Source organism: Metopolophium dirhodum, chromosome 9 (genome assembly GCF_019925205.1).
Source record: "Metopolophium dirhodum isolate CAU chromosome 9, ASM1992520v1, whole genome shotgun sequence".
Taxonomy (NCBI): domain Eukaryota; kingdom Metazoa; phylum Arthropoda; class Insecta; order Hemiptera; family Aphididae; genus Metopolophium; species Metopolophium dirhodum.
In genome coordinates, this window is record NC_083568.1 from 25,133,397 (window position 1) to 25,152,039 (window position 18,643).

General features: G+C 34.1%; 1 protein-coding gene across 1 annotated transcript in view; it reads left to right on the plus strand.

The window, feature by feature from the left end:
* Nucleotides 1-348: 348 nt before the first annotated feature.
* LOC132952396 (T-cell leukemia homeobox protein 3-like) overlaps nucleotides 349-18,643 on the plus strand; it is a 45,863-nt gene continuing 27,568 nt past the window's right edge. The window contains 1 exon segment of the mRNA XM_061024689.1: nucleotides 349-1,516. Within this exon segment, the coding sequence (XP_060880672.1) occupies nucleotides 883-1,516 (634 nt within the window). The 5' untranslated portion in view covers nucleotides 349-882.

Consider the following 18,643-nt stretch of genomic DNA (forward strand, 5'->3'; position numbering starts at 1 on the left):
TACACGCGGTGAGCACACGTATAGGTACTATTGCACGAGCGGGTGGCGAAGTGGGTTTTTGTGTGGCCGAGGGGCAGTGGCGGAGGAATACGCGAGGGGATCGCGCCCGACGCGTTGTTAAATGGGTTTTAATATCGTCGTCGTCGTCGTCGTCGTCGTCGTCGTCCACCGCCCCACCACCAAACTCCCTCCGCAGCACACTCCATCGTCGACGGGTACTGATTTCCCGCGCGCGCGCCCGTCCGCCAATCGGAACGCGGCCGAGGCGGTGCCCGGCGGACGCCCATCTCGGCGGGCGGCGGTGACGGTGGTCGGCGCTGCCGCCGCTGCCGACGTCGTGCGCCGCCTGCCACTCGCAGTCCGTCGCGCACACAGTGTCCAACCGCGCCGCAACGCATCGTCTCACGCACACGCAAGCGCGCTTCAACGATTTAATATTATTTTATAATAATAATAATTGTTATTATTTTTAGTATTATCGGTATACACTCGTCGTGCGGACGCGGAACACAACGGAAATAAAAAAAACGATTGAAAAAATATTATATTATTATCGTCGTCGTCGTTTCGTGCGGAGATTCCCGTCACCATATACTGCGCACCTCGTCCGCGGATTAGATGCGACAAAACGGAACCGCTTCAGTCGTCGCCGTAGTACCCGAGATGCGCCGGTCGCGTTGTTAACGCCGCTTGCACGTATCACAGGATCGCCTGTATAATTTATACGATTTCGGATCCATACAAACGATTTCGCGTGGCTCGTTCATCGCGACAACAATATTATATAATATATACTATCCGTCGAGATTTAGTGTTCGAAGTTTTTTTTTCGCGTGGCTAACGGCGGTCGTCTAAACGGAAATCGTCGCCCGCGGCGTCAACATGGTCGACGAGACCAAGTGCAGTTCGGTCGAGGACGGCACGACCACGGATGAGGATCGGGACGTCCGCGTCGATTCCGGTGCATCGGACGAGGAGCTGTGTATGGACGAAGAGGACGAGGACGATGTGTCGTCCCCAACCTCGGCGGCGCCCGGCGCCCTGACGTTCGGCATATCTCGTCTGTTGGCCGCCGGCGGTGGACGCGGCGCAGACGATCTGGCGTCCAAACGTTCGGCGTCCTGCACCGGCATGGCCGCGGCCGCCGTGTCCGGTCCCGCAGAGGCGCTCGCCTCGCTATACGCGGCCGGGCATCACCATGCGGCCGTGTTCGGACTTCACCACCACCTGCACCAACAACAGCACATGGCTGCAGCCGCGGCCGCTGCGCACCAAGCAGCCGCTGCGGCCGCAGCGGCGGCCAACAAGCCGACCGACGACAAGACGTACCTGCAGTACTCGGGAGCAGCGGGTGTCATCAAGGTCCCAGCACACCGGCCGCACCCGTCCAACGGCGGCGGTGGCGCACCCGGTCCGATGCAGTCCCCTTGGGCCGCGGCCGCAGCCATCGACCCCGTGTCGTTCATGCAGCGCAACGCTTTCCTGTTCGCCGCCGACAAGAACCGACTCGCAGCAGGTACGTAATTTTCCTTACATAATGTCAACCTCATAACATCTATTTAGGTATGAAACATTTTAACAGTGTACAGTAAACACCTAAGCTATAATAGTATTTATAGCTAGTATTTATACTTAGTAATAAGTATGAAGTTTCATTTGTATATATTATAATATGGTATAACCAAGGTAGCTGGGGTAAGATTAGCTATTTTAGGTATCTATATAGGTCCGGCAGCTTGCAGGTACCCTGAATTTCAAATTTCTACTTCTAACTGAAGGTATTAGTACCAACCCGCAACTTAAGTCACATGTATACATTCCTGATTCAATTGAATCCGAAAAATATAACTTGTAACCAAAGTCTATTATAGTATTATCTCTATTCGATTCATTTTTTTTCATTCCGGAGTGATAAACTGCAGTAGTTACGTCAGCCTCGCACACAGAATTAATAACTTTACATCAAACCGTATATAGGAGGCACATTTATATATTTTATTTGAATTTCTATAGTTACAATAAATATACATAGTACAATAAATTATATATTTATTATATAGGTAGGTACCTATGTATCGTTAACACTGCAGAGTTCAAGTCTTATTGGAGTTTTATTATTTATATATATTATATACTATATAGTATATATATATTTTATTGTCAATATTAGTCATTATCAAAATGGTCTTTTTATTTTAATTTTTAACTCGATATTTAGTGAATTAAATTTTTTTATAATATATATATATATATATAGGTACATCAGCTAAAGATCAATTAATACTATGTTTATTACGACAACTTTATATAAGTATAGGTATAATTATGCCACTTTCACGACGCATATTATATACGTGTATAGTGTATACCCACGTTTTGTAATACGCTATATAGATACCTAGGTGCACGTGTATATTTGAATGTTTTTTTAAATTTTACAAAATAAATCTACTTTCTCTGACTCACAATAATAATAATTAAAATGAACGAAAAAATCAAATGATCGTGTACTTCTAAAATACATAATGAATAACTATATACCAATCCACGTATAATAGTTAGGTATATAATTGTATACCTATATATTCTATGTACCTATAGTAGAATATGTTATGTATGAATATTTTATGAAAATTGTTTTAATAAAACCTTGTTAAACGCATATTATAATTGCAACACTTACAAAACTCTTTTATACGAACATATACACATGCATAATATATTATAGGTATGTACCTACATATTATTCTGCACAGTACACTTTTATATATAGGTATAGGTACCTCATACGCGTGCTCTCATTACTAGTTCTCAACACGTTTCTGTGTTATAGGTAAACGAGAGCATAACGAGCGTAGCAAAAACATCTCGATTTGACTTAATTAGTTTACACGCTGTTAATAATTTTTAATACTTTGCGTGCCCGTGATCATATTATATAGTCTGAATCTAATTAGAGCCGGTCAGCCGGCGTATTATTTTTCACAACCGTTTTGTATGGGCCGACAGGGTAACTGTGCGTACCTATATATATATAAATTATACAGAATGTATAAAATATTGTCGGTGTGACACACATATTATAATATTAATATGATAACTCCTACCGGTTGAAGTTCGGGGTAGTAACTTTTTTCGGTGTTTATATATTGTGTCATTGGCCTATAATTGTTATGAGTAGAAAAATTCATGGTTTTTTTTTTATAAAAATCGACTAATTTAATTAAAATTTTATATACCTCAACCTAACCTAGCCTATAGGTAATGTATAGGTATATATATTATATATTATATACAGGGCGAGACATTGCGGTTTTCTTTTCTCCCGCAGCGTGTAAACGCACATATAAATGCAGGAGCGCTCGCCCTGTATATAAATATTCACGCATTTATATAGGTAGGAATTTATATATATAAAATTACGATTTTCTTAACGCAATTTATCGTTACACATTTCAAAACGATAAAACAAAACACAAGTTTCTTCCCACTCTTCGTTCTGATTGTATATAATCCAATCAGAGTAATGGCCGTGTACTTAGTTTTGAAGCCGTGACTAATTATTCTAGACGTGGGTTCTATAAAACGTAATTTTCTTTTAATGATCGCAGTTACGGTATAGTTAAATATTAACACCTTAGAACTTCATCACTGCTGTTGTATTAATTTCCTTTATTCGCGCATATTGTTTAACTACGTTATTTAAGAAAAAAAAATAGTCCACTGCCCTCATACTGCACCCTGAAAGTTATCATATTAATTATTAACGAGTTTTAATAGTCTCAAGCTTTGGCTTTTTTTTCTCCAATTTTTAAGTGAAGGCTGTAATGATTATAAACCTTTAAATACGATTTCGCCGTTAATAATTTAATTCCAGGCATATTTCCAAAACGAAATATTGTTTTCTGTTTAAGGCAACGCCTGGCTATTTAGTTGACATGCATGCATCTACATATTTTATGTTCATTTTAAACACTGTACCGACGTAGGTACAACTATTACATTCATATATAATTAAATTTACCATACTTGAATACGGGCGTGTATATTTAGTTTAATTATATTTATACTGTTTTGAGCATTTACCCTGTTACTGCAGGCATTTGAAATCTCTCGTCATTGCTCTAGCTGCAGGCGCACGTGCTGCAGCTGCGGTGCAGTAGCGATACATGCTCTGCAATGTAACACAATTTTTTCGTTGTCGTAACTGGCCTAAACTTTAGACACATTATAGCGTGGTTTTGTCTGACACCTGTATACATACATACGTTATAATAAAATACAGTAAAAACACAATTTTACCATCATACGTATAATATAAATTATTATATTCGGATCGAGAGTAGGTATATGAGTTGATATATAGTACGTTGAATGATATACAATATAATATGTTTGTGCGTCTGCATATAGCTGCAGTATACTATACTTATTGAAATGTTTGTACTATTATTTAACATTCGTGTTACTTTCGTTGGCATATTATAATATAAGTATGTATACCAACACATACCTATGTACATATGTATAAAACACGTTTTCAGCGTTTAGCAGTGCCGCTAAAAGTCATTTACGCTAAAAAAAAACCTGCCACGTATAATTACCATATACGGCTGCAGCTATAATATCTTCTATTTGTAAATAATATACCTAATGTAGGTTTTAAATATTAATTTCTTAGTTTTTTTTTATATAATTCCCTAGAAGTGGTCTGGTTAATCAACGTAAACTGTGAGTTTAGAATGAAACAAAGTGTCAATAATATTTTTTTCACTTATATGCGTTAATAACTAATATATAGGTACTTATGTATATGAAATACCGACTGCCATAGTTTTTCGTATTTGGCTTCTGAGTTCTGATCAATCGTCAGTAGTTATGCACACCTATTAACTCATATTTTAGTATAAATTTAAGTCTAGAAATATTGTTTTTTAAATATTTTTTATGTTATTTTATTCATTAGTCATTAATCATTTAACTTAACTTATAATATAATATATATTACATGTGTATATAAATATAGCCATATGGGAATAGAATTTTATTAGTTATTATTAAGTATTAATTTATGTCCAAACATCGAAACTACGAGTTGCAGCTAACAAGTACTTATTATATAAATGCGTATATGTATATAATATTATATATATAAATAAAATCGTTTTGGATCATAAGTAGGTAGTAGGTACCTATATATATATATAGTTTTTTTAAAACTGGCTCAAAAAACGCTTCGAGGATGATCGCGTGTTTGACTACCGAATTACTCGACAAACGGAATTCCGAGTAACATCGGTAAATGTATAAACGCATGTGTATATTTTATATATAGTCTACTGTCTATACAGTTTGAAAATAATTACAAGGCAATCTTTCTCTGATAGACAGGCCAACAAATCTAAAATACGATTCTCCCTGTCTGAATGTATAATTTACACATAATATGATGTAGGTACAGCGACACACTCGCTGCGTATATAAGAATACAAACATTATTTTATAATATATTAGTATATTAAATTTGTAATTTTATAAATATATCCATTTTGTACGAAAGAAAAAAATTATACATCGCCTTGAATCGTTTTGGTTATTATAAGGTGTAATCGTTCTGCAGTTTCTATACATATATTATTTCATTTAAAAATAATCATTTCATATCAAACGAATATTATTATACCTGCCAGTATGTATGTATGACGTATAATATAGGGTTCGTTGCAACCGCGTTATATTATATACGTTTCAAAGATGTCGGTAAATCTATTTCGATTGCATGTACATATTAGGCACCTATACATATATATGTGCGGTCTACAGGTAATTGACACACTATTTGTACGGCTATACCTATAATATACTAAATTAATTATTTATCGAAAAGGAAAAAAATCAAGGGGATTGGAAGCGGTGATTTTCTATGTCTTTGTCTGTCACCGCGTGGAACATAGGAATTTGACGTGTTTTCATTATAAGGTACCGATTGAGCTAGTGAAGCGATAAAAATTCTAAAAACACATTTTAATTCATATTCGTCTATTTGTCTTTACTAATTGAGATCGACTTTCCCGCATTTTGGATTTTATCCCCCTAAATCTTAAAAAAATTCGTACTGAAAAAAAACGGTGTATTAAAATTTACGGAGAAGTTAAAATCAAAAAATTAAAAATCTAGGAAAGCCGATCTCAAGTAAACTTGACGATAAATTCAAATCTGTTTTTAGAATCATTTCATAAGATCAATTGGTACATTGGAATGAAAACACGTCTACATTTCTATGTTCCACGTGTGTTAGACAAAAACAGAAAATCAACACTACCAATCCTCTTAGCCATTCATTATCCACGTAATTGAAATAGGTGCCTAATAAAATAAACAGCAGACATTGTTTAAATTGTTTGTTTTTTTAAGATTAATTTTGATTCTTTTTTTGAAACGGGATCGTACATTATAAGTGACATTGATGAGTACATTTTTACTTATTTAGACCTAAATTGTCTATTGTTTCAGATGACAGAAAATAAATATCTTAATAAAAAAAAACATTAGTTTGTTTTTTTGTTATAGAGTTTTAAAATACTTTTTTCGTACAATTATTGATCTTTTTATTAACATTGGATACTTTGTGTTTTAGTCATTTTTGTTTCGTGGGTATGGTAATCAGCAGTGACTTATAAGACGCAATAAATTTCATACAATATCTAAAAACAACCTAACGACCGAAATATTATAAATTATAAAATATAATATTAAATATTTAAATGTATACACATTTATATAGATTTACATTTAAATGTCCATAATATATACGTACCATCATTAAATATGTTTATTATTTACCGTTACCTATTGATAATTCATTTGCGGGCGCTGCAGCAGTTATAATTTAATGGCATATAATAGGTATGTTATAATATAGCAATCATTTAAAGTCATCGATTAGTGCAAATTTAAATTCAACGATTATTATGTCCCGTCGACAATTAACACCATGCCCGGTTTGCCGTGTTATTTGGTATAGTTTTGCATTATTTTTTTTTCTTCTTTTCCGACGCGTACCAATAATTTATGCGCGAGTCGCTGTAGCGACGATTACCGAAACGCCGCCGTTACCATACACATTTATCCGTATTCTGATGGTATATACATTTACTTACATATGCGTGTGTGTGGTACATCGACTGTATCTATTTTTTATGAAAAAAAAATAATGTAAATTGAACGTATTTCGCGTGCGTCCAACGGTCCGCGAGTAGGATCTCGTCGTCGTTTCTGCACCTGCCCCGCGGGGAACGACCTAAAAAAATGTACGGTCACAACAAGACGCGTGCGAGTCAGTTGTTTGTTCGCACGTTACCAAATATTCCGATTTACACACACACACACACACACACACACACACACACACGTGCACGCATACGCAGTGTCAATTATTATTACATTAATCGATTATTAATTAGCTTGTGAAGAAATATAAAAAAAAAAAACATCTGCGAAAATATGTAGTTATATAGTAAACTCGCGACTATCGACATGACCGCGAATAAAAATTGTATATGCGTTACCTAACCGACTATAGAAACCTGCAGACTTATCAATTCCGTGCGGTTCTTTTGACAGTTATCATTTTTAAAAATGTTAAGTTTTGGATAATTTTCTTCTCGGATAGCTCCAGATATATTACAATTCATACAATTCACATGTAGGTATATTATAGTTATATGTATTTAATATTTATTTCCCCCTCACGAGACAACAGTCCACTTTTAATTTTTTTTACGGTCACTCATTTATTGGTTTGCTATTTTATACACGTTAAACATCAAATATAAAAAGACATGTTTCGTTGTTACTGCTGATAAAAGAAGTGAAGTGTAACGGGATATAACCCGCAAAATGTTTAATGCTGCACCATTTAAAAATAACAATAAAAATAATCCGTTCCAGCGAGAGAACTCTCCGTGACCCGATGAAAATATGTTATTCTGCGCATCCCCACATGACACTTTACCATAATGGAACCGGTTTCGATGGCAGGGTTTCGATTTGAGATGCGCAGAATCGACGTGTTCTCTCGCTGGATAGATAGTAAACACTTAGGTATTTATATGTGTAGAATACATTATAATATGTATATTCTAATCATAGTTTAAAAAAAAAACTTTAAAGATAGGTGATTGCCAAATCAAAATTGTTCACCAAAATATTTAATGAAGAAAATTACGAGGGCAATGTAATGATATAAAAAATTGCTCTTAGGTCCAAATCTTAAACTTTTCCAAAAAACAAAATTCGGTTGAAAATCAAGGCTTCTCTTGAAAATGATAGTGTTTGCTATTATAAGAATCACTCTGTATGTTTTTATGTGTATACTGTATACATATAGTTTGTACATTTTATGTGGTGGCTAAACATTTTCTATAATCCGTGTTTAGAATACTCAAGCAGACGCGTTATACAGAGCTCATGGTGAACTTTGTGTCGACTATGCGTGTGTGTGTGTGTGTTTAGGCTATAATATATACACCGTGTGTATAATATTATACTCTCCATTATTATAGGCGAGGCGTCTTTCTATCTGTCTCTATACATATAATATACTTGTATATATGTATAGGCACAGTATAAACCTGTCCGGTTTGCCACTCGAAACGCATCCATCAACTTCGGTTCGCCCGAATATAACCGTTTATAACCGTTGTTTACGACGGTTTAAAAATGATATTTCAGTATTATGCGCACTTTTCGCCGTTTATATATTATATACTCGTTTTATATGTATAAAAGGACGTGGGGTATTTTATTTTATTTTTTATTTTATCGACGTTTTATACGTACCTGCGAATCCGAGAAGTGTGACTTTGAGCGCAACCACGCGGTGAAGCTGCAGTATAGCATTTATAATTTATATATATCGTCGTTACTCGTTACCCACATCCCTTTCTCATAAACATACAGTATATATATATATTATATACTATATACATAATAAATATTTACCGTATCCAAAACACGTATAAAATCAAAAATATATACCTTTTCCGACTGGCAATTTAAACGTTGTGGTTTAAACGATCTACAGAATGTGGAATGTATAACTATCTATATATAAATATGTTCGTACATTCAGTAATAGAATGTAAATCATATAAATATATAGATCATAATATTATATATGGCACTCATATTTCGTTCGATAAATATAGACGCAGCTTATTGAACATATTTATGCGAGTATACGCATATTATGTTCGAAACCCTTTTCGTGTTTTAAAATACAAACATCACGGTGCATCGAAGTCCTGTAAATAGTTGACCAAATATCTGCAGTGATTCCATATTTCCACATTATTATATTATACATTTCAAAACGAAAACATTAAATACATTTTTTTATTTTAGAATATTTTGAGGTTTCATAGTGCCTAAAATATTTTAGGTCGGATTTATTAAAAATAAAAACTAACAAATATTTCAATAAAATAAATTAAACTAATTATAAACATACCTTAAACTTGAACTATTATAATAAGTGCATCACAGTTGTAGTGCATACGAATAACGGACAATGACCTTATTAATATAACTGTATAAGACACACATTTGTAGAGGGAAAAGTGCCACTTATAAATCATAAAATAAACACTATTATATAATAGGGTAATATTTTTGATTCACTTTGCTACATCGAAAAATAAGAATAACTAAAACCGCTGAAATAATAAACGTTATCAAACAATATCATATTTTTGTAATTTGACTGTCTGGTCAGGACAACAGCGTCATGGTGGATGACATATTCGTACACATATTTCGCAGTTAGGTTAGTATTACTCTTAGACTTATAGGGTAGAATAGATCATTTTATATGTAGATATAGTATATCAAAATAAAATGAAAAATATGATATTATTGCACACACACATATTATATCTATATGCAGTACCTATTGTTATTATAATTTATATATTTTATACCTATATAAAAAATAATATGAAAACAATTTCCGATGATCAAAATACACACTTTCAGGCATCACTGTTGAAATAAATTTTATTTGACTTTTGATTTATCTATACCCACGCGTTTTAAACATATTTCATCTGCGGTTTTCTCGGGAATCACTGCCAAGATTTCTTTTAAGGTGATGGATGGGACATAAACTGCAGTTCAAACACTATATATTATATAAATATATATATAGCGTACGTGATGTGAAAAAAATAAAAGCAACGCGTTTTCGGCGCAGAATATTATGAACCCTGCTGTACACTAGCCCGTTTATTCTAGCGGAGAAGCTTTTTCCCTTTCTTCTTTTATCGAACGTTTACTAAACATTTTTGGGAGTCGGTAAAACATACACTGCATTATACTTTTACCCGTATAGGTATATTTCATCATAATGATTTTGGGCGTTCCGTTATCCGTATTTATAACAGTATAATATTAAAGGTAGGTACAATATTATTTACGCAAGCTTAACCACGATATCTATTTAATTCGAGTGTATTATAATATTATAATGAAATAACGACGGTATGTTTATTTCGTTTAAGTATAATATAATCAATAAATGAAATTAAAAAACAAAAAAACCAATAAAAAATATATTTTAAGTATGATTGATTTTTTACGAGTAACAGGTACCAATATGACACGAATACGTGATTGTACAATACGTACACATTCGAATACGTGTCTAAAATATTTTAATATTATGGCAATATTTCAATACTCGATAAATACATAATAAAATGGCCATGAACCATAATAGTACATATATATTATACACTCGTATAGGCATTTATATTATAGGTACCGTTAATACAATGTCTGTACCTATATATCTCGGGTTCATCGGTATATATGCGTATCATGGTACGTGTAAATATAATATTGTGTGCACCTATGGAACGATGAATTGAAAAATGTGTTATTACATCACGAAATTATTATTATAGTCGTAATATAAACACAAAATGTACTCATTTCGTTTAAAAATATGACGAGAAAGCAAAAACAAGCACGTTTAAAATTGTATAGAAAACGTGCAACGGTAATTTTATTCAAGGAGAATTGTGTATTATATTTATAATAAATAATAATATTATACCTAGGTATATAAAATAATATTATAATAGGTACACATTATATCGTGTCTTTCGGTATTATTACTTTGCTATAATATAATATACATAATAGAGGTATCTACGTTTTTTTTTAAATTGTTAAAAGTATTTTGTATGCTCATTCGAAATGATATTCGACCGAATAAAATGTTTTACATTTATATTTTATACGACAATGTAATAAAGCATTAAATGTTTGTATTAAAATTAAATTATAATATTCGTCGGGAAGGAGAGAGGTACCTTAAATAAATTATATACAAAAAACATAATCCGGGGGGAAGGGAAGACTGTTACTAAACGCAGTCAGGGAAAAAAATTAAAATATAGGTACCTTAACTTCCAACCTTATAAATATTTGTAGTAACCATTTAGTTATAATAGTCTACAATATAAACATCATAGTTGGCCGACCGGACTAAGGCGTCGGCTGCGACGCAGTCGACCCGAGTTCGATTCCTCGGCCATGGGCGGCATTTTTTCTTCAGACAAGTCACGGTGTCCAGAGAACAAGTGTCGCCAATCCCCCCCCCCCCCCCAATCAAAAATTCTGCCAAACAAAACACACACGTGTTCCTCCCTTTACCGACTTAATAACCTACAGTAAACTAAAAATAGCTAATAGCCTAAGCTGCCGGGCTCAAGATCAATTAAAACAAAAAAAACAAAAAAAACAAAAAAAAACATCATAGTATAAATTCCATATACAAATTATTGCAATCCCATCGTATAATATTCATAAACGCAGTAATATGTTGTATTTTTTTTAGTCCGAAGGTTGTAAAAAGGGGTTAATTACTTGATCCCGGAGAATTACTTGAGCTTCTAGAAATTATTTAATGATTTTTTAGAACAAGAGCAAAGGCTAGAAATATTTTATTAAAATATATATATAACCTAATTAAAACCTACCGATGTAAAACCGTTCCCGCTCACCATCCATGAAACAATAACCCTAATATAATCAATTTAATTCTCAACGCTAAGGCTATTTTTAATATAACTAAAAATAATGATGCTATTAATCAATTTATATTAATCGATCTTAATCTATTCATGTTATTTCCCTCATATTATATTCATACATTTTTCGGATAAATTTTTAGTGGAAAATTATTATTTTTATTTTTATAAAAACCTATTAACGTTAAACTAAATTACCTAATCTCAAGCATGGGAACTAGGTAGATAACAATAATGTTTATAATTAAATTGTGGTCCCTCGTGGCCATTGGTGATGTCTATTTCATTTTCACCGAGAAAAGCCATTGGTGATGTCTATTTCATTTTCACCGAGAAAACATAAAAATAATTAAATAATGAAAAATAAATAGTTACCTAAATATTTTATAATCGAGGATTTGCATTGGTTCATCATTGATCCCGGTTTAATTTAATTATTTTAATTCAATGCCACCCTGCCCCCACGACGGCCCTACCCATAACTCCTGTTTCTGTTTTTTTTTATTATTAATTTAGTTTTTAACTAATTGACATAAGTCTTTTAAAGAAAATCAATTAGCGAATCTAAATATTGTAAACATGGGGATTAAAAAAACAGTAATTAGGTATTATAGTGATTAAAAAAACTAACTTAATTTATGTGACGTGCCGATGAAATATAATCTAATAAAATCATTCTTATTGTGAAATGAAAAGGTAGTTACTTTATTTTGTAATACATCATTAAATATTACTCCATAGCTGTTTGAAATCGATATATCGATGTCTAAATATATTGTACCTATACAATTACAGTATGGTAATTGGGTAGTTATAATTCATATAATATAGTTATTTTTCAATGTTTTTCAATCACGGTTATATTTATATATATATACGGTTATCATAGGTAACACGTTCCTAGGTCCTATTATGTGCGGCATTTGATTAAAATATGTTTGATATTGATTGTTCTCGAAGATCGTGCATACATAGGCGGACGTCTTCGTTTGTCATTAAGTATAGCTGCTTATGATATTTTAGTGCGGCAAATTCCGAGGTTTAGTCATGTATTATATATTTTTATAAGAATTGTTTGTACAATAATACATGTTTAATATAAATGTCATGGATGCACATAGTATAGCTGTGGTAGCTGTGATTAACGGTCCGGGTCGGTTATTTCTTGAAATGAGATTTAAATAATATAATATTTCCTATATAAATATGTAATAACTAATAACCGAGGTTGGTGGATAAAAAGCATTTTGAAGTCAAAGGCCAAACAAATATGGAGAAAAACTCACGCTCTTTTGTTCGCGACGCAAATGGTATAGAAGTAGGGAGGGGAGGAGGGTGATACATGAACATTATATTATACATATTATAATATAGCGCGGGCAACTCATTTCCACAAATTACGTGGTGGCAGCAGCGGCTGGTATAAAATGAAAGTTTTTGGCGTTGTCGTCGTCGTCGTCGTTATAAATGCGAAACGCTTTATCGAATACTGTGCACGTGAAGAAGAAACGCGAGCTGTAGAGGGAGTGTCCGTAGTCCATCACCTTGCACCGCCCGGCCCCATAATCGCGCCCGACAAACGACCACGTCGAAATTTAAGCAAAGTATTAAAACTGCAAAGTGATGGCCTTCGGCGCACGAGCCCTCTTCTCGGTATATACTTCAGCGTAGTCATATTACATCTGCAGCAGAGGCGCTGCGTCTCTCCCTTCTGTACCACACGAATCCCGCCACACCGACACTTTCCCGGCAGCCCGACGAGATCAAGACGGATACGTCTTCTCTCCCTCATCCGCACTATCCACGGCAGGGTATATGTCGGTCGCAGGGGGATTTCACCTCCATATTCTCACTTAGGGTTGGGTTAAGCGATCTATGCACGTATATACGCTGCATAAATGTATGTATGGGTACGCATATTATATATTATTTCGCAACAGGCCCTTAATTTAAAACCGTGTATGCGTCATATTATGACGGTACATATTTGTTCAAATATTATACGACTAACTAACAGGGCGTATATCCACCTTATCGCGAAAATTTGATACATATTTTAAATGTTATTTCAATGTAATATAATCAGATATTCCTGATACACTCGGATGTAGGTACTCTATATTATTTTATAAAGGTACTTCATATATCCACTGCACCGTAGATCATAATTTATAATATTGTATCCTCGTAGTTTCCTCAGTTTCCTGGACATTTCATTGCAAAAAACAGTGTTGTACATTTAATGTTGAGTCACAAAATTTTACAATGATTTCAATATATTTAGATGACCCTGTGACTTGTATGTAATACGCATCAGAATGCAGTCACTGAAACAGATAATGCGTTCACAGGTAAAGGTTTTGGCTATCTTTGGCGTTAGAAATCTCTCGAAATTATTTCTCTAATATATTACAATGTAAAATTTATTTTATTTTATAATATACCTAAATTTATATATTTATTTAGTTTTTTATGTATTTCCTTTATTATGTTGAGATTTGTAACAATTAAAACGTTATTAGTCAACTTTCAAATTAAAAACAACTTATAGGTAACTATACATATAACTTTATAATAATATATTTTGGTTTTTATTTCTGCAATCAGTCAATCATATTGGTGGACGCACGGGTGGTGGTCGAGTGGACTATGGCCTACACTGTGAGCTGTACCATACTTTTTATAGATGGAGACTTAAATCATATACATAGTATTATTCTCTTATTTTGTGATCTAATCTAAAGTTCAATCTTCCGTAGTACATGAATCATCATTCGGTATTTGCCATAAAATATTATTACACTTATATAACACCTTTATCTTATTGAAATATGTAATCTTATTTTTGGGTATCCGAAAGTGAAATGTGTGGTATTCCATATATATATATATTTTAGACAATGTGCTGAAGAATAATCTCAAACAGAATGTTTGAACAACGTTTTGAAAACCTCGTGTACAGTGTACACATTATGCTATGTGTAGAAATCTTTTTCCCCGCATATATTATGTATTTGTATAACGATAGCTGGAAGGATCTGCCTAAATAAGCTCGCCCTATCCACCGCTCGCTGCCGTAGAGCGAGTGACAAACGCCCAAACCGCGGCGGTATAGTTTTGGAGTTATTAAATTTTTACGCAGATTTTGCGCATGCTGTAGTGAATTTACCGTGCGGGACCGTCGCGGTCGTGTTATTTATATGTAATAAGGGCATGCTTGTAATATACAAATATAATTATTATATGTTGTATCGTATATACAGATACCTATACTCCGCGAGTGAGCTAAAGTCGGGTGGTAGTGAGGGGTATAGGAGCGGGTCATGATTTTCGCATTGTGTACGCGTACCGTTTTTATTACGCACCCCCTGAGATGATAACTATATTTATACGTATACGCAGTGCATGTAAGTACGCAGTGGGTATATATATATAATATTATCGTGGCGGTGGTGTATATAAATTATTATATATATATAATATATAATATACCGTTTGAATTATAATAATATCGTTCCGCCGCAACAACCGCCATCACAGCCGCCGCCGTTGTTTATCGATCCCGCGCGCACAAAAACATGGCCGGAAACTTTGTGTAATAATATTATTATTATATATTATTAAACAGAACGCGCTTATACGTATATTATATTGACGACACACACCAAAATGGCTTTACATATTATTATTATAAGTTATAACACGGGAACTCATTATATTATTAAGGCGCGTGTATTATATTATACACCACCGCCACCGCACCGGTGCAGTATATAATAATATTATTATGGTGTATAGCGATATTACGATATAAACGCTCTTCAGCCCCTCCCCACCCCATGACGTCTTACCACGGTGGATGTTGAAATTAGACGATTTATTTTTAAATTAACGTAATAATTTTACTCGTGTTTTTTTATTATTATTTTTATCCTCCTTTCTTTAAACTCGTGTAATGGCCGTCGTTAATCCGCCCCCCCCTACGTTCGGTGATAGGGTGCACGCGCGAATATACATGTATAATAGTATAACCGAGCAATTACATTAAGGAGGGCTGCGGGAAATGCGAAAAACGTTTTTATTAAAACCGGTAAAAAAAATAATACGAAACGTCTTAAAAATATGAAACGGTGTAATGACCAATTAAAATTAAGTAGGCAAAGTATACAAAGTATATATATATATATACCTACGCATTTAATACCACGCTGTGGATTATGTTGTTTTTTTCCCTTCAGCACGTGAAAGGGCCTTTCGCAGCAAACATTAAATGCTGCTGTATAATATTAGTATATAGTCAACAAATTATATTACTTAGATATTATATAGTTTCACGTATCGTAAATAAAACGTATATTACGCACCTAAGAGAACCGAATAATGATGATAATAATAATAATAATAATAGTAAAACTCTTGTCCACAAATACCTACCTACGCTGCCGCCGTGGTATTGTTTACGGTCGCATATAATAATGTATAATAATTAATAATAATAATATATAGCGGCGGCGGGTCGTATCATCATTTTACCATCCATCAGCGGATTTATTATGGTCGTGACGTGAAAGCGGTTTTGACGTCAAACGCTCGCGGGAAATTAATGATTCGCGAAAACCGACCGGAACTTGATCAATGGACTGGGCCAACCAATATACGTCGAGTCGCGCTGTTTCAGTATATATATATATATATAGATTACACGCCACACAGACGGTACTTATACCTCTGTAAAGGTATACATATAGTGCCTGTATTATTTTATATCCGACGTAAGCAAATCTTATTACGTTACCTACCTACCTATATATATATATATTGTTGTAATGAATTGTTCTGTTAAATGTGTACAACGTTCAAAACATCGCTTTGGTATTATTTGCATGAGCGAGGCCGTCCAAACGTTGTGTCGTATTATAACACTATAGGCGCCTAATATTATACATGCCGTTGAGCGTCCTCTTAAGGCCCGGAGTTGACAATAAAATAATATTATTTAGATCTATATACGTACCTAACGACCTATGCGGTCCATGCCGATTGCGTAAAGTAAAATGTGGATAGCCAATAGCTCCAGCAGAAATATAAACCAAAAGGGAAGGGGGGGGGGGGGTTACCAGTGATGAAAATATCAGCTAAAACAGCGAGGGGGGCATTGCCTCCCCGGATTTCACTGCGGGCGCCCTTGCGGATTGTATTAATATACTATAGAACTAGGCAGAAGTAGGTATACATTAATTCAGTCTTATACCCAGACCTATTACATTTTTCGAATCGTTTAACAGGTACTTATCTACTATAATCTAATGATCATTTGATGTTTCCGATGCCCAGCACGACCTTCCGTGAGTAGTATCCTATGTATAGCTATGTGTGTCTGCGCGGTGCAATTGCTATAGGTAGTGCATCACATTTATATTTTTAACCGGTCTATATATTTATGTAATTTATTACGCTTAAAAATAATTGTAAGACTATAATATGTACAATCTTCGTCATCGTGTACACACGTGCAGTAGTAGCAGTAGAAATATATATATAATATTGTATATTAAAGAGGTAGGTATTACATAATGACATAGGGATGAATCGCGTGCGCACGCAATCACGAAGACTTTGTAGTTATGGTGGGTATACCTATATAATAAGTAATAATATAATAGTAACAAAAAAACGCGTCCGAAAAATAATAAATCCTATTATTTTTCGTGTCACCGCGTGGTCGAATTATAACGTTTCCGGCTACCGTCGCGCACTACCTACATATTATACTTACACAGAAGTTATAATATAGGTGTATCGCGTATATTCGTGTATATAAAATAACATCATTACGCGTGCGAGGTGGATACCTTACGTATACCTGCGTAATATGAGCGCATACCCTAGACACACACACACACACACACACACACACACATATAGACATATAGTATATAGGGTACCTATAGTGTAGGGCGTATCGGATTATTCATTTCGTGGCGCCAAAGATAATTTTTTTTCTCACTCATCCGTCTCAAAGTTATCGAAATAATTATACGGAAATTGTACATCATAATATGTATACATAGGTACGTTTTGGTACGATACGCAGTCGCCACATAATAATACGATGGTACAATAATAATAATAATATATACTAATTTATAACGAATTGTCGTCGTCGTCGTCGTAGTCGTTTTCGTTAACTATACATCGTTTAATTAGTCAAGCGCCGCGTATACGACCAATTATAATAATATATCTACGCAGATACATATACATTATATAAGTTATAGATCGTGACGTAAAGAAATTACCTATGTGCGGCATAATATACGCTCGTACTGTGTACAAGTATATGCCGAATGGAGGTATTTTTTTTAAGCATGAACCACTTACTATCTTATTATCTGTCGAGGTCAATTAGTGATTAATTTTGTCGTCAAAAAAAAAAAATAATAGTTTTGACTGCATAGTCTGAGTATAATTTATTATAACGTTATTTTTTTTTATTTTTTTTTATTTTTCAATGACAATAATATTTTCCATGATTTTATGATGGACAT